The sequence below is a fragment of the Lissotriton helveticus genome, chromosome 1_1 (assembly GCF_964261635.1).
Source record: "Lissotriton helveticus chromosome 1_1, aLisHel1.1, whole genome shotgun sequence".
Lineage (NCBI taxonomy): Eukaryota > Metazoa > Chordata > Amphibia > Caudata > Salamandridae > Lissotriton > Lissotriton helveticus.
Genome location: NC_136057.1, coordinates 1,863,434,762 through 1,863,457,447, shown reverse-complemented (window position 1 = coordinate 1,863,457,447; position 22,686 = coordinate 1,863,434,762). Strand labels below are relative to the sequence as shown.

Genomic DNA, 22,686 nt, shown 5'->3' with positions numbered 1-22,686 from the left:
ATGTCGGGGGATCACTTTCAACTTCTGCAGGAGGAAGTTATGGCCCTCTTGGCCAAAGGGCGCGTCCCTGGGCCAGAAGTAAAACGTGGTTGCTACTCCCACTACTTTCTGGTACCCAAGAAGGGCAAAAGGGGCCCACGCCCTATCTTGGACCTCCGGGGCATCAGCGTCTTCCTCTGGAAGGAGAAGTTCAAGATGCTGACTTTAGCTCAGGTCGTTGCTGCCCTAGACCCCGGAAACTGGATGGTATTGTTGAACTTGCAGGACGCTTATTTCCACATGCCCTTCCTGCCGGCCCACCGGCGCTACCTGCGGTTCACGGTAGGCCACAAGCACTTTCAGTTTACCATGCTCCCCTTCGGCCTTACCTGCGCCCCTCGGGTGTTCACGAAAGTGATGGCGGTGGTCACATCTCATCTGCGCAGATAAGGGTTTTCAGTCTTCCCCTATCTCGACAACTGGTTGTTGAAGGTGGGCTCGCCCCAGACAGTCTTCTCCCACCTCCAGACTACGGCCGACCTCCTGCACTCGCTGGGGTTCTCCATCAACGTGCCAAAGTCACACCTGTGCCCCTCTCAGAAGCTCCTTTTCATCGGAGCGGTTCTGGACTCGGGTTTATCCCCCCAAACAGCAGGTTTGGGATATTCAGTCTCTGATTCGGATCTTTCAGCCTTTATCCCGAGTTTCGGTTAGGTTGACGCTGCGGCTCCTGGGGCTGATTGCCTCCTGCATCCTTCTGGTGCATCATGCTAGGTGGCGGATGCGGGCTCTGCAGTAGGACCTGAAGTTTCAGTGGGCACAGCATCAGGTCAACCTTTCCGACCACGTCCTGTCTCTCGTAGGGCACTGAGGGTCAGTTCCAGTGGCGGTTCATGGACCACGATTGGGTCAGCGGCAGATCCCTCTCCCTACCCCAACCTGAGCACGTAGTAGTGACGGATGCGTCCCTCCGGGGATGGGGGGCACATGGGAGAGGCGGAGATCAGAGGCCTCTGGTCTCCGGCGGAGTCCCGACTCCATAACAACCTTCTGGAGCTGCGGGCGATCCGACTTGCACTGAAGGCATTCCTTCCCTCTGTCCGGGGAAGGGTAGTGCAGGTGTTCACGGACAACACCACTGCCATGTGGTACTGCAACAAACAGGGTGGGGTGGGGTTGTAGACCCTTTGTCAGGAGGCTCCTCGCCTCTGGACATGGCTAGAACACCAGAGCGTCACCCTGGTGGTTCAACACCTGGCAGGTTCCCTGAACGCCAGGGTGGACGAACTCAGCCGAAGAGAACGTGCAATGTCATCAGTTCTGCGCGTTGGAATTTCCGGTGCGGCACTCGCTCGGAGACGCTTTTCGTCGCGAGTGGAGCTGCGGGCTGTTGTATGCCTTTCTGCCTATACCACTTATGCCCAGAGTGCTGAAGAAGATCAGGCGAGACCGGGCCCAAGTCATCCTTGTGGCTCCGGACTGGGCACGAAGATACTGGTATCCCGAGCTACTCAGCATGTCAGTCGATCCCCCGATTTGTCTCCCTCTTCAGGAGGACTGTCTGTCGCAGCAGCAGGGGACGGTCCTCCACCCGAACCTGTCCAGTCTTTACCTACATGCGTGGAGATTGAGCGGCGGCAGTTGAGGCCATTTGATTTGCCTCCTGAAGTCTGTGATGTGATTCTGGCAGCCAGGCGTCCCTCCACAAAATCGGTATACGCCTGCAGGTGGAACTAATTTTTGGCATGGTGCACAGCAAAGGCTGTGGATCCACTCTCTGCCCCCCTTTCAGAGGTTCTCCTCTTCCTTCTTTCTCTTTCCCAGCAGGGCTCTGCTCTGGGCACTATCAAAGGCTACCACTCGGCCATTTCAGCCTTCTTAAGGCTTCCTGATCAGCCTTCTCTTTTCAAGTCCCCTATTGTAAGTAGATTCTTGAAAGGAATCACACACATGTTTGCTCCTGTTCCCTTCGTGATGCCTCAGTGGGACTTGAACCTTGTACTGACTTATCTGATGTGCGCTCCCTTTGAGCCACTTCATAACTGTCCTCTTCGTCTTCTGACTCTTAAGACTGCATTCTTGGTTGCCATCACGTCTGCCAGGAGAATGAGTGAGCTCCAGGCTCTATCTTCTAAACCTCCTTTCCTGTCTATCCATCCGGACAAAGTTGTTCTGAGGACTCGTCCTTCTTTCCTGCCCAAGGTGGTCACAGCCTTTCATATCGGGCAGTCCATCACCATGCCCACATTCTTTCCGCCTCCGCATCCCTCGAAAGAGGAAGAGATGCTCCACTGTCTTGACCCAAAACGTGCGTTCTCCTTCTATCTAGACCGCACACGCCAGTTCCGGGTGGATGACCAGCTCTTAGTTGGTTAAGTGGGCCCTAATGAGGGAAGGTGGTGCACAAGCGGACCATCTCTCGGTGGGTTGTTTTGTGCATCAAGGTCTGTTATTCCTTGGCGAAAAAGGAGCCTCCTGTGGGGCTGCGCGCCCATTTCACTCTGGCCACCGTGGCTACTACTGCCCTGGGTCGGGGAGTCCCCTTGCAGGACATCTGTCGGGCAGCTACTTGGGCCTCGCTGCACACGTTTGCTAGGCTCTACTGCCTGGACAGCCAAGTCCGGAGAGATGGCTTTTTCTTCTGTTCTCCAGGACTTTCTGGTGTGATCTTGGTTTGCAGACCCACCACCGGTGTTGGTATTGCTGGGGTATCTATTCAAAGGTAAGTGATCTTAAGACTAACCTGTTTCTTTCAGATGCACAAGTTACTTACCTTCGGTAACGATATATCATTAAGAAACAGTAGTTAGTGTTAGATTCCTTACCGCCCCACCCATCCTCCCCGTTCTGCGAACTGATATCTAGGGTAAAGGTTCATCCCTTTGAGGGCCCTAGTTTCATGGCACCAGTGTCGGTTTCTATCTTGGCTCTGCGTTCCTGGCGCGGAAAGCTATGTACAGAACTGACGTCAGCGCGCTAAGTACTCAGACCATGTTATCCCGGTGATCACAATGCCGACGATGGACGCGGAGCCGCAGACGATGCCTACCGACACGCAAGGGTACTGCTGATGAAAACTTTCCGGATCCAGCCTGACGCCTGGGGATATTCCAAGGTAAGGAATCGAACACGAACTACTGTTTCTTATAGATATATCGTTACTGAAGGTAAGTAACTTGTGCTATAGGACCAATCTTCAGGTGTTAAAGTGAGTGATGGGCAAAGACCAAAGCAGCACCAACAACACACCACCAGCGACATGAGGGTGGCTAGGTGCAGGGTACAAAACAACATCTGGAGACCAGAGGTTTTCTCTGGAGATCGGTCACTGCAAAAAGAGGCTGCAGGCTCTGGCTGAGCCAACAGGGGGGCTCAGGCCTTTCGATTGTCAGGGGCGTAGGGACACCTTTGGTCCTCTTCTTCACAGCATGGGGGCAACGGATGCAGAGGTAGTTTTAGGCGTCCGGTTTATTTACCGGGAGCAGTTGCAGTAGGTTGTAGGCAATGTCTGAAGGTCCTCGATGGGTGAAATCAAGATGGAGTCTAGCTCTGGAGGGCTAGAGGACCTTGTTGACACAGTTGGCCCACTTCAACTCTTGCTGGGGGTGACAGGGCTGTGGTGGCTTCAGGTGTTGGATTTTGGCGGTTCCAGAGGGCTCGGAGTCCTTGTGTCAGAGTTTCTGCAGAATGCAGGAGAACTGGTCCTCTGTTCATGGGAGGTCTTGGGTCTTTATCAAAGGCAGGCAGTCCTCCCAAGTTTCTGGAGTCAACAGCTGCAGGACGAGTTGTCTTTGGCACAGTTTTTGACAAGGAATACAGACAGGCCAGCAGTGTTGGTACCAGGCCAGCTGCATCTCTACTCTTTGCTTTTGCGTCTCTTCTGTGTCAGGCCGTCAGGATCTGGTGTCAGGGGCTTCCCTAAATAATGACTTTAGGGGCTTTAGGGGAGTGTAGGGTAGTAGCCAATGGGCTACTGACCTTTGGGGTCACTACGCCCCCTATATGACCACTTCATATAGGAAGATGGCATAACCCTGTCCTAAAATTCCTAAGTATGCCATCACATGGATGGCTACTGCTGAAAAATTGTGTCTACCTCACATTAGCCCACTTTAGGGGTTGTACTAGCCTGGAGGTAGCACACCTACTTCACTAGATAACTTTCCCACCTGTCCAGAATCCTATCTGGCTCTGGACAAAGGGGTCTGCTTCCTCTCGTGTTATGGGGAGCCATATTAGCATTTGAAAGGCAGCAGCCCTTGGAGGCTTGCTATCCAAGAAAGGCTAATCTGCAGGTTATCCTGTGGGAAGGGTGTTACACCCTCTTCCCGGACAAGCTTTTTTCTGGGTCTTCTGAGAGCCGAGGCTCTCACCATAGGTGGTCAGAACAATCTCTCGGGTGGCAGGCTGGCAGAAACCAGTTGGCTAGCACACCAGAAGCTGGTTGGTTTTTAGGGGACACCTTTAAGGTTACCTCTGGGTGCATGTATTGGGAATTCCAACACTGACAGTGTGAGTTTCACCTCTACCCAACAGGAGTCCAGTGAGGTGACTCTTGACCTCGAAGCCCTAACGAAATTGCCACAACATAGGAAAGGCAATGAATCATGTTGGCCTATCTTGAATTGGTCTGAAACCTGCAGTTTGTTTTTAATTTTGAGAAAACTCAAGGTTCTGAATAAAATTGCAACGCCATTTATGTGAGTTTGAACTCCATTTTATGGAGATATTTTCTTTCTCTTGCACATTACGGTGTCTTTGCGTTTGTTGATATACACACCATTATTTTCACCTCTTATCTTTTTACTGGACACTTATAAGTGAGAAAGTTACCAATGATGAGAAACGTGGGCAAGCTGGTGAGAACCTACCAGTAGCTCCTCTGGTGTTGCACCCATGAGGGACTTTCTCACCTTCACACACTTTTTGTTGTGTTTTTGTATGCACCTTTCTTAGTTAAGGGTATATTGGGAATGAGTTGACTGACACACCAGCATTTAAGAAAACATATTAAAAGATTGCGGGTTCGTAGGATTGGATAAAGACTGGTAAAGTGTGTCGACCAGCTGTTGGGTAGTGGTGGATACCCCCCAATGCCAGCCCTTTTATAAAGATTGTATGGATTCCTGTATAATCATGTCTTAGGTTGTTTATAGTGATTTGTGAGTGGAGGACTACCCGATTATTTTTCCCTCTTCTGCTCCGTATAACTTATTTTTTATAAATCTTTTTATTCAACAGTCATCGACATATAGCAAGTCATACAATACAGTCAAAATCATTGTAGGCTAGACAGACTAATACAATCATCATTTACAGTCTACATCATTGGGATAAATCATGGGGAGGGTAGGTCATCCACTTCACAATTTAGAGGGGGAGGGCAAATATCTCAGGGCATATATCTCCACAATATGATTTCCTGACACTCCAAATTCGTGACCATTTTTTGGGGCAGCCACGGACCACATAGACTGTCTTTTCCCGGAACATGCACCAGTCTAGATTTGCTTCCCAGGTCCCAACTGTGGGTGGCGTTGCTGCTTCCCAGGCCTGAGCAATACTTATTTCTGCTATCATCGACCCTAAAGTGACCCATTGTATCTGGTGTGCATTTAAATCAGTAGGCTCCCATAAGTTTAGGAGACATTGGCGTGCCTCCGGGTGAATAACCGTTTTGAGCACGGCACTCATAACCCTGTGTACTTCCCTCCAATATGTCTGGATATGCTCGCAGTCCCATATGATGTGCATAAAGGTGCCTGGCTGTCCACATCCTCTCCGACAATCCCCTTCGCTCACTCTATCCCATCTGTACCAAACTAGGTCCCGTAATATATGTCCTATGCAGGATTTTAAGCTGCACTAGCCTGATCCGTGCTGAGATAGCTACCATTATGGGGGAAGACACTGCGTCTCACCACTCCTAATCGTCCATTTATATGCCCTCTGTCACCCATTTATTTTGGAGACCTAATAGGGGGTCCTCCATATTGCATATTCATTTTTGATATATGAGAGATGGTTTTCTCAGGGAGATGACCGTCTAGTAGTCTATTCTCTAATGGGGAGGACACTGGAGGGGAGGAACCCTTTGGAAGGAGTGAGTGTAACACGTGGTAAACTTGGGTGTAGCAAAAATATATCTGCTCCCTATTACTTGATCAGTGTGGGTTTACCAATATTTGATTTTTGATACCAAACATCCCTATTTTCATTGAAGCCATCATGTAGTTGGGGAACTCGTTTTCACCAGTGTCCAGCACATGTTTAAAAATGCCTTGCCCGTTCACTTGTACTGGCAGTAATAGGACTGACCAGCACAGGGGCATATCTGCTCCTGCAGGTATGCCCTCACATTTAATAGTCAAAAGACACAAAATTGATGGACGGAATGCAGAACAAATCAAAACATTCACCTCAGTCAAGAGATCTGGGTTAAATCCATCATTCTTTTGCTCACCAACCCACCCCAGTTAGACCTGGCCATATGCAAATCAGTCTTGACCCTGTGCCTCATGGGAACAGTCCAGCCCCAACTGCCAAGCCAGATCCTCCCTGGACCAGAATAGTCAGCACCCCTGCCTTAAGGCTGTCAGGCCTGCTGTAGGGATGACTTACAAATATTACATGCAGTGTTAGGGAACATGGTACACAGGGATGTGTGACATGTCGGGTTTTCACTTTTGTCTGCACCTAGACACTCAGTCTGTGATAGCAGCCCTTGGTGTGAGTGGGGTCCCTTCAGGTGACACAATTTGTGCTCCTGCCCTTAGGAACCAGGGGCATCATTCTCTAGGGATTTACAGAGGTTGCTAAAGGTTTTGCCAATTCACGGGAACAATTATACCTTTTTAGAGAAAGGAGACTTGTACTGTGGCCACCGGTGCCAACAAAGTTCCCCAGCCCTCCAGAGCTCGAGCCCATTGTGGTTTCACCCCTCCTGGATTCCCTGACATTGCCTGCAGTCTCTTCAGGCAGGCCTCCTCAACTGTGTCTGCTTCGGTAAGGAAAAACCTGACGCCTAAGGACACCTCTGCACCAGTCGCCCCAAAGGTAAGTCCCTGAAAATCACAAAACCTGAGCCCACTTGTTGGTTCAGCCCAACTGGCTTTCTAGCTTCTTTTACAGTGACTGATTCCTATTGAAACGCATTGGCCTCCCAACACTGATTTGCACCCTTCCGCCCTTGTGCTGCAGGTGGTGTACTGTTGGTGCTGCCTTGGACCTTGTCCAATACTCACTTTAACTCCTGAAGATTTGTCCTATAAGTTGATGTACAATCTGTTTGCAGAACTTTTTCTTCCTTCCTTAGGAAAAAATTGCAGAGTTCCGAAATTGTACTGTTCACTTTTTAAAGTGAAAAGAATTTAAATTTAAAAACCTACTTACCTGAACAACTTTTCTGATGCCGAATCATATATAAAGGTACTTGGTATTTTTTATAAATTGGTGTGGGTCACCTTCTTGAGTCGTGGTGTCATTTATTAATCTGTGTATAGTTTATAAATGTATGGCACTCCTCTATGTTCAGCCTAAGTCTGCTTGACCACACTACTCCCTAAAAGAGCACTGGGATTACATAGCAAGCCCCTGTCCACACGTAAGGGAACCCCTGGAGTCTTTACACAGTATATCAACTTATTAATATATCACAAAAAGAGACAAATTCCTCCATTAGCCGATAATGAAGTGAGAGAACTAGGATTGGTTGAGTTTTACGTTTAACAAATCTCCATCCCCTTCATTTATAAAAAAAGAAATCTTCACTAGCACTGTAAATAGCAGTTCTTTATTTATTTGAACAACAAAACAGTAGTCGTTTTATGGGGGAAAAAATAACCAATTCAGTCAAATTCAGAATGACAAAGCCTAAAATATTCACATACCGATTTCTGTTCTACATTTCGTGACATTATTAAGGAGCGGTTGAATATTAATTACCTGAAAGCTGTATTATAGCCAATGCCACCTTTGCAGATGTAGTAATATTTGGAGTTGTATTTGGGGGTGGGGGGGTGGTTTAGCTGCCAGAGACATTAATCTTAAATAAATATCTCAAAAAAAGTCATGCAACAACCCTGTTAACCTTGTAACAGCAAATTCTTTCTTCAGTGCAATAGAAAATTATAATTTGTTTAACAAAAAAATGTGTGACAAAGTAAAATGAGTAGGTCAAGAGATCAACAATTTTTGTTGTGATATTTTTGGTACTACTGCTCCTTCAGACTTTTAAGAAATGGTTCCTTGAGCGATATGAAAAAGTTTACTTTTTTTCTGTTACTTTTAAATCTGTGTGATTAAAAGAGGCTTCTCTTCCAAAGTGCCTACACCTTACCGAATACTTATGTGGCTTTATCTGTGGTTTGCGTGTACAGGCTCAGTTAATTATAAGCCAAGTATTGTTTGGATTGTGTGTTTCTCTAGCTTGCTGTCTCACGTGCACATGCGCGCACACACACACATGCACACATGCACACATGCACACATTAGGCAGTGTGCTACACCACCTCTCAATTCTTAAAATAGGTTCTCGCCGGAGAGAGACACCTGCTCGCCGGCAGATAAGCGTGCCGTTCGCCTTTGGAGGAGCTGACTGTCGTTTTGTTTGTCTGCCGCCAGATTCCGTAAAATGAACAAGCGTCTGGTTCCCAGAAGACCCCTGAGTGCCTCCCTGGGCCAGCTGAATGAAGTGGGCCTACCCTCTGGACCCCTGCTGTCTGACGAAGGGTCGGTGGACATGCCCAGCCGGAAGCCTTCAGGCCTGCCAAATGGCATTGTGTCGGGAGGGAGCGCAGTGACGCAGCTCATCTCACGGGGAACAGACTCTGGCTACGAATCCAACTTGAAGCAAGGGAAGATGGACCACCTGAGCACCAGTGCCCCCGGGTCCCCTCCTGACCTGTACGCATTTTTGTAAATCCTTTGCCACATTGTTATATATTGAATCGTGAGGAAGTATTGTTATAAGAGCTGGCACATGAATAGGGTGTTGGGGCTCCACATTTATTGTTTGCCTGAAAGCTGCTTATCCTTGTTGAGATGTATTCACTGAACTAAAACAGTTTAGTAATGTGCAGATTCCCATGCTTACCTGAAAATTTTAATTTTCATCCCTCGGTTCTTCCTGCCTTCTTTACTAGTGCTTGCATGTGTGTTTCGCTTTTTGTTTCAGTTGGAGGGCATAGATAGAATTAAGTTTTGTCTGTTTGAGGCTCCTAAAATATCTTGGAAAAATAGTACTGGTTGCTCATTTTTTTAAAACGTTTTTTTAAAACTTTTTTATCAAGAGGAACCCTAAAGGAGCAGTATTACCAAAAATGATCCACAATTGTTCCTTGGTCTATCAGGTCTAAGTGTTGACTCACACATTGTTTTTGTAGAATGTTTAATTCTATTGTGTGGAGGAGAAATTAGTAAATGTGAACCTTGGGAGGTGGTTCTTTGAAGAATTATCTAAAGTTTCACTGTTACAGATGTGCTTTAGGCACACTTCTGTTCAGACCTTGGGCACAATGGGCTAAACGCCACCTTAACAATACAATATGAATGCACCATAAACAATTGAAAAGGTGACTGTAGGGAAAGGGAGATTCACTTTCCTTGAACTCAGCCAGTGCAGTAAAAATTAATGTTGGAGCTCTAATTTGTTTATGATTGCCACATGCAATTTTCAGATTTACACGAATGAGCAAAATCTGTAAATATGATTATTGTAATGAGAGTTCTTTCCTTGGTCTTTATTTTACTTAAAGCATTTGTTTCATTCCAAAACTCAATTACCCTTTCGCTTCTGTGGAAATTGTCACCTTTGTTGTCACTTGAAAAGATAACAAGTTAACATGTCAGAGTGCGTTCCATTTCAATAGAACAGAAAGTTATTTTCTAAATTTCTGTTTGTTTAAAAAATCACAGCATCCTTACCACTGGCTAGTAAGTTGTGACCGCAGTGTGTAGAGGATTAAATGCCTACTGAATGGCAGGAAAAAATGCCAAAAGACATTGAAAAACAATTGTTTACAAATTCTATTTCATCTGACCCTAACAACCCCTCCTTCCTACCCTCTCACCACTATTTTGAGGTGAGAGGCAGACCATATGCAAAAAACAGCCTTCTTTCAGCCTGTCTGAACAATTTTAACATCTTTAAAGAGCAACCTTCATTTAGGATAATATTTATGTGCATTTTTTTAAAGACCCTTTTTTACTCTTTTTTTCTGTTGGACTGCAGAATTTTTTTTGGGGGTGGCTGGGCAGGTAGGATTCTTAGTTTTGTTTCGCCCAAAACACTGGTTCATGTAGGCGTTTATTTTTGGTTCAAGCGGTTTCTTGGGGCATTGTTTTATTTACTTACTAAAATTTAAAGTGGCACACATCACTTAACTTACACACTGAAGGATTCAGTAAGCCTGGAAATGTGGCTATTGCAAAATATGGATTTTTGTTGTTTCAAGTTTGCAAACCGTATGTTTTATTATAACTCAGTGTGTCTGAAACGTGTTTAGTCTTGCAAATCCTTCCTTTCCAAATACTCTGAAGAGTCACTTAAAGGCTTACTTGATATATCTCTGTAGTGTTTAAATAGGAATTGCCAAGTTTGTCTCCGAAGCTATTTCTAATTTTCATGTTCTCATTTGTGAATTGTTCAGTTGCTATAATGTGTTTTTTTGTTTGTTTTGCAGACTGGAAACTGTCCCTAAGACGTCAATCTCTGCCTTGCCCGCAAACTCCCACCCTGTGCCCTCTCGGACTCCTAGTGATATGCCCCCTCTGTCTGTCAGCAAGCAGCTACAGATGGTGCCGCGTGGTTCCCAGCTCTACCCACCCCAGCAGCCTGATGTTTTTTACCAGGACCCTCGAGCTGCTGCCCCACCTTTTGAACCCGCTGCCTATCCACAAAGTGAGTCTAGAACGTGTTTTTTTGTTTGCAAGTGTAAGGCTGGTACCTAATTGCTGCTTAGGCGAAATCATCGATATCTATTAGTCATGGATGAGTTTAACATGGAGTGAAAAATAAGGTTGGCAAAATGTTGAAAATGAGCATGCTCAAGCCTCGTGCAGTCTGTTAGATTGGGTCCATTTGCTCTCTGCAGGATTGTGAACACTCTTCTTTAGTGCTTTCATGTATTGTATCTCTGAAGCACCATACACTTGAGAAAAACATCACTAAAGCAGACTAACCAAAAATTTCCCTAGCACTGGAGGAAATTTTGAGAACAAGATGTAGTTTGAGAGTTACTGAATTTATAAAATGTGCATGCAGTACCTAACCTAATTAATGTGATCTCTGGAAATATTTCTTATTTTTGTAAGTCTAGTGTTTCCTTTGGTTATTGGTTAGTCATCAACATGCTGTTTGCTCTTTGTTAAAGATTTGTTTGTGTGGCTAAAATGTATGTGATTCCTTTGTTCATGAATCTATTTAATCATATTCATGTAGTGCAATATCCAAACAGCCTGTCATCCAAAATCAGCCTACATGTGTTTCGAGATGACTGCTCTTTGTAATAGCAGTGCATGATCATGTCCCTAGGTTTTGCAACGTGAATCTTTTCTGGATTTACATGCTGTGCATTGGCATTTAATGCTTGATTCCAGAAAGTCGGTCTCCCTGAATTCACTTTTCCATCTCACTTATTTTTTTTTGTCTTCTTGAGCGTCGTCCACCATTTGATTTATCGTCATATCCAGAAATGTACTGATCTAATACAGTTTGTTCTCTTCATGCGTTCTAATAGTGAAATACTGTTCATTTAGTTTTTCACTATTGAAAGGCTCTCTGTCCCTTAGGTTATACTGGGAGCTGCCTTGTAACATCTTACAAGTGTAACTTTCCGTTGAGACAAGATAGAGAAATTGAGTTTAGTAAAAAATACATCTTTTAGTGACGATGTTGTTTATATTGTGTGTTTGGAAATGCCACTTTTAGAAAGTATGCATTTTCTTGCTTAACCTTCCTGTGTGCCTCTGCCTGTTTGTTTATTCACCGTCTGGGTTGACCGTGCCAGGAGATGGGTTTTAGAAAGTGCCCTCTTTTTCCATGGTTGCCCCCACTTTTTGCTAAACTGCTGATGTACTTTGACTGAGTGTGCCCTGGGCTCCTGCCAAACAGGTACACAGGGCCTATGTTCTTTACCTAAAACTGCACAAAAACAAAACCCAATTGGCACTTTTTGGCCACTGGTCAGTCCCTTGTAAATGGTACTACACGCACCAAGGGCACTGTGGCCATGGAAGGCCTCTAAGGGTTGCAGCACTTATTGTGCCACCCTTAGAGGCCTGTACCGTCACACACACACACTGCCTTTGCAGGCTGCTTGTTTTGATGCAGAACAAAGTGAAGAGTCGACATGGCACACAGCCCTGTGTGCCATGCCTACAACCCACTGCCCTGGCAAGGGTCAGCCACCCCTCTAGCAGGGTGCACTATACAAGTGGTGAGGGTACAGATGCATGAGCCCTGCACCCCTACAGTGTTTAAGTAAATTCTTATACATTGTACGTGCAGTAGTGCCATTAAGAGTATATGGTGCTTGGAGTTTGTCATTATGAACTCCACAGTACCATAATTGCTTTACTGAATACTGAGAAGTTTGATACCAAACTTCTCAACACATTAAACCCACACCGATGCAAGTGTGGGATTTAATGAACAATGCACTCAGAGGGCATCTTAGAGATGCCCAAAAACGCCCTAATAGTAGTGTCCAGGCTGAGTGGCTGTTGCCAGCTGCCACCATCAGACATGTTTCTGGACCCCTAGGTCCAGAGCCTGCTGCTCTCGGGGGTCTGAAAACATGCACATCCTGGGACGAGGTGCCAAGCCTCCTCCCCTAGGATGGGCAGGGTCCACGAAGGGGAAGTTTCAAAGGTTTGCAGCCTTTGTGAGTTAACCCAGCCCGTTGCTGCTACCAGCAACTGACTCCCACTGGTTCTGACACTCCTTTGGTGGGGGAGGCGAGGTGAAACAAAAATCTGTCCCCGCCACCTTGCAGATGGGGGACCAAGCCAACCAGAGTGAGGCATATGCCCCCCTCCCGCTGGATGGTGGCACAATAGGGGGTGTACCTACCCCAAAGAAAGGACCCGTTGGTCCCAACCTTCACTTACCTGTAACGCCCCTAAATTTAGTATTTTGAAGCTGTGCTAGAACTAAGAGGAGGAGGACGCCCACTTACTTGGCCCCAACCCTACCGGCCTGTCCGCCCCTTGAACCTGCTCTAGCAAAATCCTGGTGTGTACTGCACCCAGCAGCTTCAAAAACCCGAAGAACCTACTCTGCCTTCCAAACCAAAGACTTTGTCTCCTGTGAGCACTGGATTTGCTCACCAAAAGACTCTGGGCCCCAGCCAAAACCGCAAGTATGCACCACTCTGCACCCGATGCCCACGGCCCGAATTCAAGTGGCCCAACACCACGAGGAGGTCTCCCGGTGATCCTGACCCGAGATCTGGTGATCTCTGACCTGCCTCGAAACTCCAAGCGAAGCCTGCAGCCTCATTCTGGAGAATCCCCCGACTGCGACTGGAGCTGGTAAGAAAACCCAAAGCCCCATGGCCTTGGGTGGCCCAACAGACTTGTGTCCCAGCATCCCCAGGTATCTCAACTTAGCTCTCCAACCGGTGTGCACCTCCAGATGAACTTCATCCCAGAGTCTGAAGTCTTTGTGGCAACCGGAGAATCCCCATTGAAAACGGGGCACCCAACGCCATAACAGCACCCTGCACCTAGCTGCCGCTGCGGGTGTACTTTGGGATCCACCTTTGCCCTGAGCCTGACACTAGGAGCTTTGCTCCCACAACCCTGTGGCCTGCTCGTCAGCAGCCACCAACCGGGGGCCCCCTATCCCCCATTGGAAAACATTAGGCCTCAGCATTCTGCACCCTGCTGCTCTAGTGCAGCTGAGGGTGTTCAAGAGTGCGTCGTTGACCCTATGGGAACCCTGGTTCTAACCCCAGAATACCAACTCCCACAAAACAGTACTTACCCGCAAACCGTTTAACTTAATTTTTCTCCATATGAATATATTGACTGTTTTTCCTTGAAAATTGTTCCAAGTGTTGAGTTAGTTTGTATGGAACATTGAAAATCTGTCTATGTACTAAAAGTGTATTACTTACCTTTTGTCTAGGGGATGTATCAGTGTGATATCTAGGCATATCACAGTGATTAGCAAAAGTAATCTGAAAAGTAATCTAAAATGTAACGTACATAGTAATCTGAAAAGTAACTGAAAAGTAATTTCGAAACATTGTTACCTGTAATTCAATCATCTGCATTTGAACCTGCTTTCAATTGTAAAGCATTGCATAAGATTTTGCAAAGCATTTATTTCACTCACCTGCACCAGGCTTGGATTGGTTCTAAGAAATAAAATAACAAGATCAATCAATCAATCATGCCATTTGTATAGCGCACTACTCACCCGGCAGGGTCTCAAGGCGCTTGGGTGGAGGGGTATGCTACTGCTCGAACAGCCAGGTCTTGAGTTGTTTCCTGAAGGCGAGATGGTCCTGGGTCAGCCGAAGGTGGATGGGGAGGGAGTTCCAAGTCTTGGCAGCCAGGTAAGAGAAGGATCTTCCTCCGGCGGTGGCTCTTCGGATGCGTGGTACGGCTGCGAGGGCGAGGCTGGTGGACCGTAGCTGGCGGGTGGGCGTGTAGAAGGTCAGGCGGTCGTTGAGGTACTTGGGACCCAGGTCATGGAGAGACTTTTGTGCGTGGGTGAGGAGCCGGAACGTGATCCTCTTGTCGACGGGGAGCCAGTGCAGGTTCCTCAGGTGGCTGGAGATGTGGCTGCGTCGGGGGACATCCAGGATGAGTCGGGCGGAGGCGTTCTGGATGCGCTGGAGTCTTTTCTGTAGCTTGGCCGTGGTTCCGGCGTAGAGGGCGTTTCCGTAGTCCAGTCGGCTGATGACGAGTGCCTGGGTGACAGTCTTCCTGGTCTCGGTCGGGATCCAGCGGAAGATCTTGCGAAGCATACGCAGGGTGTTGAAGCACGATGAGGAGACGGCGTTGACTTGTCTGGTCATCGAGAGGGAGGGGTCCAGGATGAAGCCCAGGTTGCGTACGTGGTCGGTTGGCTTGGGTGCGGTACCCAGGGCTGGGGGCCACCAGGAGTCGTCCCAGGCGGAGGGCGAAGATCCCAGGATGAGGACTTCCGTCTTGTCCGAGTTCAGTTTCAGGCGGCTGTCCTTCATCCACTCGGCGACGTCTTTCATCCCTTCGTGTAGGCAGGTTCTGGCGGTGTCGGGGTCTCTGGTGAGGGAGAGGATCAGCTGGGTGTCGTCGGCGTAAGAGATAATGTTGAGGTTGTGCTGGCGTGCGATGGCTGCGAGAGGTTTCATGTAGATGTTGAAGAGGGTGGGGCTGAGTGAAGATCCTTGCGGGACGCCGCAGATGACTTCGGTGGCCTCGGAGCGAAACGGGGGGAGGCGGACTCTTTGTCTTGATATGTTTGATACAGACAAATTGGTCGGAGTTCAGTCTTTGAGTGTGTGACATCATTTGCGGATTTACAACAAATGCTTAACACTACACTCTGATAAAGCCTCACTGCTCGCCCACACTACCACAAATAGAGAGTAAGGTGCTATCTACTTTTACCTCTGCCTACCTTTGGGGTTCTACTGGACTCTGTGCACACTATACGTAATTTTGGGATAGTATATGCAAAGCCAGCTTGCCGCAGCCAAACCATATTACTGCCACTTTTAAAATGGTAAATCAAGGATAATCCTAGTGCAAATATTCTACCCGCAGGGTTTGTCCAATGGAGAAATCAGCAACAAAAGCCCTACTTACTATGGTAATCTGTGAAGTGGCATTGGACAAAATATGTTTTGGGCCTATTGGCTTTATCATTTGCCTTTCTTAGGCGAGTCCTGTCTGCTGGCTTTGAAGTACCGCTTCATAATGAGCTGATCAAACGTGGCATGTAAAAAATTGCACCCTTGGCTTGTCACTAGAACAAACTTATTCCTTGTGTATTGAAGATTAGCTTTGCAACCAGCCAAAACAGCACCACCATTTCTTTTCAGAAAAATAGAGATTCTCTTCCAGGGGATCCTCCTCAAAGTCATAAGCACATGAATATTCCCGCCCATGCGCGAGGATCCCGGAAACATATAAAACATATATGTAGAAAACATATATGTAGCTCTAAAAACATCTATATATATATTGATAACACAATGCAGTCTTCCATACACTAAGGGCTGAGTAATGTTGTTAGAATTCCCTTTGCACATCTATACAATTCCAATAAAGCAGGGAGAAAGAAAACACATTTGAAAACTGCTTTAATGCACAATAGAAACGATAATCCTGCAAAGAGGAAAGAAAAACATTGCCATTCCATAGGCTGCATTGCAGAAAACGTGTAGAAAGCGGAAAAGTTAACCCCCAGAAACTCAGAATAAAACTTGCACCGTGCTTTTAAGGCAGCCATGACCCCTAGCTTCCCATCATGCCTCAGGGGAGACAGTTAGGTCAGTTGTTCTTTCCGGCTCTTCTGTCAGGACCCTGGTTACTTCCGCTCTGTTTTTTTTTCTTTTTTTGTCAAAAGCTTTTTACTTCGACTTTTTACTGTAGGTTCCTACTAATTTTGAGAGTTGGGCATATTTTTTCACTAAAAAATGCCCTCTTTTTTTACTCTTGCCCTTCCTGTGGCAAAAAGAAGGCTTAAACAGACTCCCCTCCTGTCTGTTTCCTTTGCCTTCCTAATGATCACACTCCTAAGACTTGCCAGCATTGCCAGAGAACTCTGAAGGACAGCGAGGATTCGCTTCTATGGGTTGAGCTGAGAAGGGAAAAACCTCTTCAAGAGGCAGGTCTCCGGTGAAGAAGAGGAAGGAGAGAGCCAGATCTTCATCCAGGAGTAAGGTGCCAATCTTCTCTCCATTGGAATCGGGCTCGGCGCCGAAAATACCTCCACCTCCACCGAAAACGTCGACGAAAAGACCATCGACGGCGGGCTCGCCGTTGAGAGAACACCGGTCGTCCAAGACTACAGGTAGGTCGGATCCTTTGTCAACCTGGCGACGATCGACGCAGAGGAGTCGTTCTCCGTTGGTGCGGGCTCGCACAACATCGAGAGATAAGTCTGTCATTGCCATCAATATGGAGTTCGGCGTCGAGACATGCTCCGCCGTCTCCAGTGGAACGGCGATCGGCGTCAAAGCAGGCGTCTCCATTGCTGGCAACCAGGTGGCGGTGAACGTCGAGACATGCCTCGTTGTTGTCAGGGGCAAGACATTCAACACCCAAGAGGACACCTCCGTTGTCGCCAACCAGACGATAGTCAACGTCAAGGTCTAGATCTGCTTCGACGGCGAAGAAGGATTAGTCATCGAGACCCAATGTGAAGTATTCAAGGCGCCGTTTGACGTTGAGGCTGCGGTCTCCATCGACGTCAAGAAGGGCTCCGATCTCAACTCCGTTGGGTTCCACTAGACGCTCCGTTTCGAGAGAGAGATCCGAGAGATCGAAGGACATGACGTTGAGAAGCATTTCTCGGTCGTTTCACACTTCGTAGGGCTCTCCCAGACACTCAACGTCGAGGGTGAGGTCCCGGTGTTCGTCAGATCATTCGAAGTCGAGACACCGAGAGGTTGACGTCGAAGAGAAGATGCCTTTCGAAAGGTTCACCGGTACTGGTGACACATAGGTGGTCGTCGTCGAGACTCTCCATCAACGTCACATCTTTCCTCAAGACGCGGCTCAACCTCCAATGGCCGCATAGAGTCCTCTGGTTCAGTTATGAGCTCCTCCCCAGGTGTTCAACATCGAGAAGCTCTTCTTCTGTCTCCAGAGCAACAGACAAGGCCAAGAACTTCTCCACAAAGGCAAAAATCTCCTTCCGTTCATCTTTCGCCAAGATGGCAGCTTCACCTCCATCAATGGCAGAAAGAGTCTTACGGCCAAGCACAGCGACCTATGGACTATTTCAGTCCATGCATAGATCTCCGCTAGCACAACTGGTGCAGGAGGTGAACAGCTCACCTACTACTCGAACCAGGGATCGCCAAGACAAATCTCCGGATTATAGACCAGCTCTTACTCATCGTAAAAGAACGCCATCTTGGTCGTCTTCCTCTGCTCACTCTTCAAAAAGATACTAGTCTCCTACCCTTACGGATAGCCCCTCCCTCAAGAGTGTCCTCTATCAATGACGTCAATACTTTCCACGATGTCCTTGCTAGAGGGGAGCAGAAGCTCCATATAGATATGTCGCCTCTTCAAGCTTCTACGTCAGTCATATTTGAGACTCCATCAACGATCTGTGGCTAGACCTTTGCTCCCACTGGTCCCTGATCTCTTACAACCAGTAATGGACATTTTTATCACACCATCCGCGATTAAAGCAGTTCCTGCAAGGATCCAGAAAAAGTACAAGCCTGCAGACTCTGATCTTTTATTTCTAAAATCAGATCCTTCACCGTACTTGGTGATCATTGCAGCAGCAAAGAAAATGCATGCCGTCGCTTCTTCCTGCTCTGTTCCTCCAGACAAGGAGAGTAGAGCTCAGGATTCTTGAGGGAGAAAGGCATGCAGTTCTGCAGGGTCTACTTTGAAGGTTTTTTGCGCCGCAGCCCAGTTAGGCCGGTATGATTGATCCTTATGGGATTCCTTGGAACACTTTAAAGAGAAGCTGCCGAAAGAGGATCACCAAGATTTTGTGGAGATTCTCCGGGAAGGGGCGCTGGCAGCCAACCAAGTGATCAGCACAGCAGCGGATGGGGTATGCACACGGAATATGTGCACGGCTGCGTTCCTGGCTGCGTTTAATAGCTTGGAAACTGGAATCTCAGCAACGTATTTTAAATCTTCTGTTTTCTGGCAACTCTCTTTTCACACACCGACGAGGAGTTGGCCAGAATGAAGGCCGAGCTTGATACTCTGAAGGCCGTAGGGTTGGAGAAGAAAAAAGAATTCAGGCATCGCTACAGGCCTTACAACCGCAAGAAATACCATCAGAGGGTTCAAACCCCTCAATGGTAGCAAAAGCAGCAATCAAAGTAACAATATCAAGTCCGTTGTTCCTCTAGAGGCAGAGGAGGATATCAGCAGCAATCCTCCTCCACAGCTAAAACTCCCGGCAAGCAATGAGTTTCCGCTTCCTCTAGCACTGTTGCTCATTCCAGTAGGAGGAAGTATCTCAAACCGCATAAAAGAGTGGCATAACATAACCAAAGATCAGTGGGTGCTAAATATACTGCGCAGTGGGTATGTGCTACGTTTATGCGCATCTCCAAAAGACATTCCTCCAGTAAGATCACTTCCTCACCACCTGGATTTGCTGCGTCAGAAAGTGTTGATCCTTCTATAGAAACTACTCATAGAATAGGTCCCTCCTGTTCAACGAGGAAAAGGAGTTTACTCCAGATATTTTCTTGTACCAAAAAAAGACCAAACGCACAAATTTAGACCTATCCTGGATCTCCGATCTCTGAACAATGTCATCCGAAAGGAGAAGTTTCGTATGTTGGCGCTCCATCAAATATATCCACCTCTACAGAAAGGGGATTGGATGTGTTTGATAGATCTCCAAGATGCGTACTTCCACATTCCAATTGCTCCACGTCATCGGAAGTTCCTGCGATTCATTTTAGGTGCAAAGCATTACCAAGGCCTGTTTGTGTATACATACCCGGACGACTGGCTGTTGAAGGGTTTCATCTCCTCACATGGTGAAGAACCACTATCACACATGCCTAAATCTGCTACACCGCTTGTGTGTTCATGTGAATATAGAGAAATCAGTTCATCACCACACGTAAACGCTCCACGATCTGGGTGCCACCCTGGACTCCGGCCTAGGAAAAGTGTCTGCTTCGGAGGAGAGTCTGTTATCGATGAGAAACAAATGCAATATCCTCCTTCAAGCTTATCAACCATCAGTGCAGCAATGGGCATCACTACTGGGGTCGATGGCCTCTTGCATTTTTCTCAGCCCCATCTCCAGATTGAGAATGAGACCGTTACAGCAGGATCTGGAGGACAAATGGGACCAATCCTCCGGCCATTGGGAAGACCGAATTCTCTTCTCCCATTCAGCGAAGAGTTCCATTGTCTGTTGGACTCAGTCGAAGAATCTCCTAGTGGGAGTCCCTTTCCATCAACCTCTGCCAAAACAAACCCTGATCACGGATGCATCGCTTCAGGTAAGGGGGGACGCACCTGGGTCACCTGCAGACTCCGGGCAGATGGTCAGGCAAGGAGCACACCTATCATATAAACATGTTAGAGCTGCAGGCAGTTCATCTAGCCCTCAAGGCATTTCATCCATCCATTGATTCAGTCCGAGTCGATACTGATACAAACGGACAATACAACCACCATGTAGTACTTAAACTAAGAAGGTGGACCATGCTCTCGCCCGCTGTCACTGGAATCTCAAGCGTACTGGCACTGGCTTCTGGCCAGGAATCTCTCGATCACAACAGTGCATCTGCCTGGAGAACATAATGTGCGGTCAGATGCTCTGTCGGAACAAGAAGACTGTGTGCTCAACGACGAGGTGGTGGCAGACATTTTTCATCAATTGGTTCGTCCGTCCATCGACCTCTTTGCAGATGATCTAAAAAGAAAATGTACGCCTTAGCGTCCAAATTTTACAGATCAAGAACAATAGGGAATGTTCTTTTGATAGAATGTTCCAGGATGTTTGCATACGCCTTTCTGCCCCTTTCTCTCATCCCGAAGGTGGTGACCAAGTTTGTCACATCCAGGATGAAGATGATCCTGATAGCACCAGACTGGCCTCGCCAATGGTGGTATCCGGACCTATTGCAGCTCTCGATCTGTCTGCACAGGAAGCTTCCGTGCTGGCCAGACCTTCTGACCAAAATGGGTTTGAAAATTCTGCACCCCAGCCTTCCCTCATTGAGCGTTGCAGCATGGCTCCTGAGGTCCTGCAGTACGGACACTTGAATCTCTCAGGACGGTATGAAGATTTAGAGGGAGTCAAAGAGACTTTCCACAAGGAGTTTTTACTCTTTTATGGTTTAAGTAGTTTTTATTGAGTATGCATTAAAGTCGGTACAGAACACCCACCTACAACCACCGGCCGGTGGGGAACCATCAGTCAAATTCAAACTTTTATTGATACAAAAGGAGGAAAGACGAGAGCACTATCGCAAAGAGCAATGAGAAAAATAAGAACAGAAAACTAAAGAAAAGAGTTCCACCCATAGAGTATGACCGATTCGGTAGGGATTTAAGGTTGGGGAGCTGGTAAGGGGGCCTTCGTGTCTGGCATCTGGTCTACTGGGAAGCGTAGGATCCTGAGGTATCGAGGGCAGGTAAGCTCCACGAACTTGAAAGAGAGGTATGCCACCGTGGACCACCAGGTCTTATCAAACTTAGGCAGTGTGCAGTGGATCCCGGCAGTGATTCTTTCCATACCCACTATATCCCACCTTTTGTGTAGCCAGTCTGAGTCGGAACCTCCACCATACCCCATTTAGCGAGGAGAACCTGTTTAGCTGCCCCCAGTGCTAAGGTGATCTCCCTGCCCCCTCAGGACCTGAGAAGGTACGTGAGGGTATTGGGCAATCCCAGCAGAATATAGCTAGGGAACCTAGGGAGTTTTGTCTGGTATATTTGGTCGATGATAGGTAATATAGTCTCCCAGAATGCTTTGAGCTTGGGGCACTACCTAAGAGTATGGGAGAAGGTACCTTCCTGGCCGCAGTTAGGCCAACAAAGGCTGCTACCCCAGGGTTTCCATTTCGCCACCCTCACCGAGGTATAGTACCAATAGTGCACAATTTGTAGGAGTATCTCCTTCCCTGAAGTGCTGCAGGAAGATGCCCAGGCCCTGTGTACAATGTCCGCCCACTCCTTAGGTGAGAACTCACGAGCCAGCTCAACCTCCCATTGACGCTGCGCTGGGATCTTTCTCTTGATTCTTGCCCTGTTAAGAACCCCGTAGATGTCCGACAGAAGGCGCTTTTTGGAGGTGCGGGTAATATACCAAATCTTGAATTTTGAGGAGTCGTCCCTCGTGCGGGCGAATCTGTGGCTGTGTGACCCAGTGGCGCAATGCCAAATTTTGCCAGTATGCTGTCTTGGGGATGCCATAGTGGGCTACCAACCTGGCGTAGTCCAAGAGCCCTCGCTCATCGAAGAGGTCCCCAATATGTTTACATTGTGCATCCTGCCAAGGCAGATAGGAGTCACCCCTCAGGGCGGGTGGAAATCCAGGTTCCCAATAAAAGGGTTCAAAGGAGAGACTACGGAGGACCGCTGGTATTTCTCCTGTAACTTGTCCCATGCCCTTATGGTGGTGCAGAGAACTGGGGAAAGGTATGCACCCAACAGGCGGTGGTGTTGAGGAAGCCAGGAACCTTTCCATATGTCATCCCTGCCACTCCCCTGTCTATAAAGCACCATTTTTTCAGATTCAAGTTTATATCACTCAACCATCCAGCGCAGTTGCGCCGCCTCATAGTAGCGCCCGAGATGGGGAATTCCAAGACCACCCTCGTCTTGTGACAGGTAGGTGAGGTGGTAGGCCCTCCGCGGCCTGAGTTTTGGTCCGGTTAATCTAAAATCTCAACGCCCCACAAAAAGCCTACACCTCCGCCAGCAGAGGTGGGAAGGACCCCTCTGGATGAGCTAAAAAGAGGAGCACATTGTCCACATATAGGGAGATCTTATCCTCTCTCCCATACGGATCCCAGTAACAGTAGGCAATTGGCGCAC

At 47.6% G+C, this 22,686-nt stretch overlaps 1 protein-coding gene across 12 annotated transcripts in view; it reads left to right on the top strand.

Moving 5' to 3' along the window:
• Positions 1-22,686, top strand: part of RC3H1 (ring finger and CCCH-type domains 1) — an 885,277-nt gene that overhangs the window by 427,856 nt on the left and 434,735 nt on the right. For 6 of the 12 annotated variants that reach the window (XM_078641675.1, XM_078641699.1, XM_078641682.1 and 3 more), the window contains exons 10-11: positions 8,602-8,883; positions 10,662-10,879. In XM_078641675.1, the coding sequence (XP_078497801.1) occupies positions 8,602-8,883; positions 10,662-10,879 (500 nt within the window). The remainder of the gene's footprint in view (positions 1-8,601; positions 8,884-10,661; positions 10,880-22,686) is intronic. The other 6 variants (XM_078641742.1, XM_078641721.1, XM_078641728.1 and 3 more) reach the window with 1 other exon arrangement.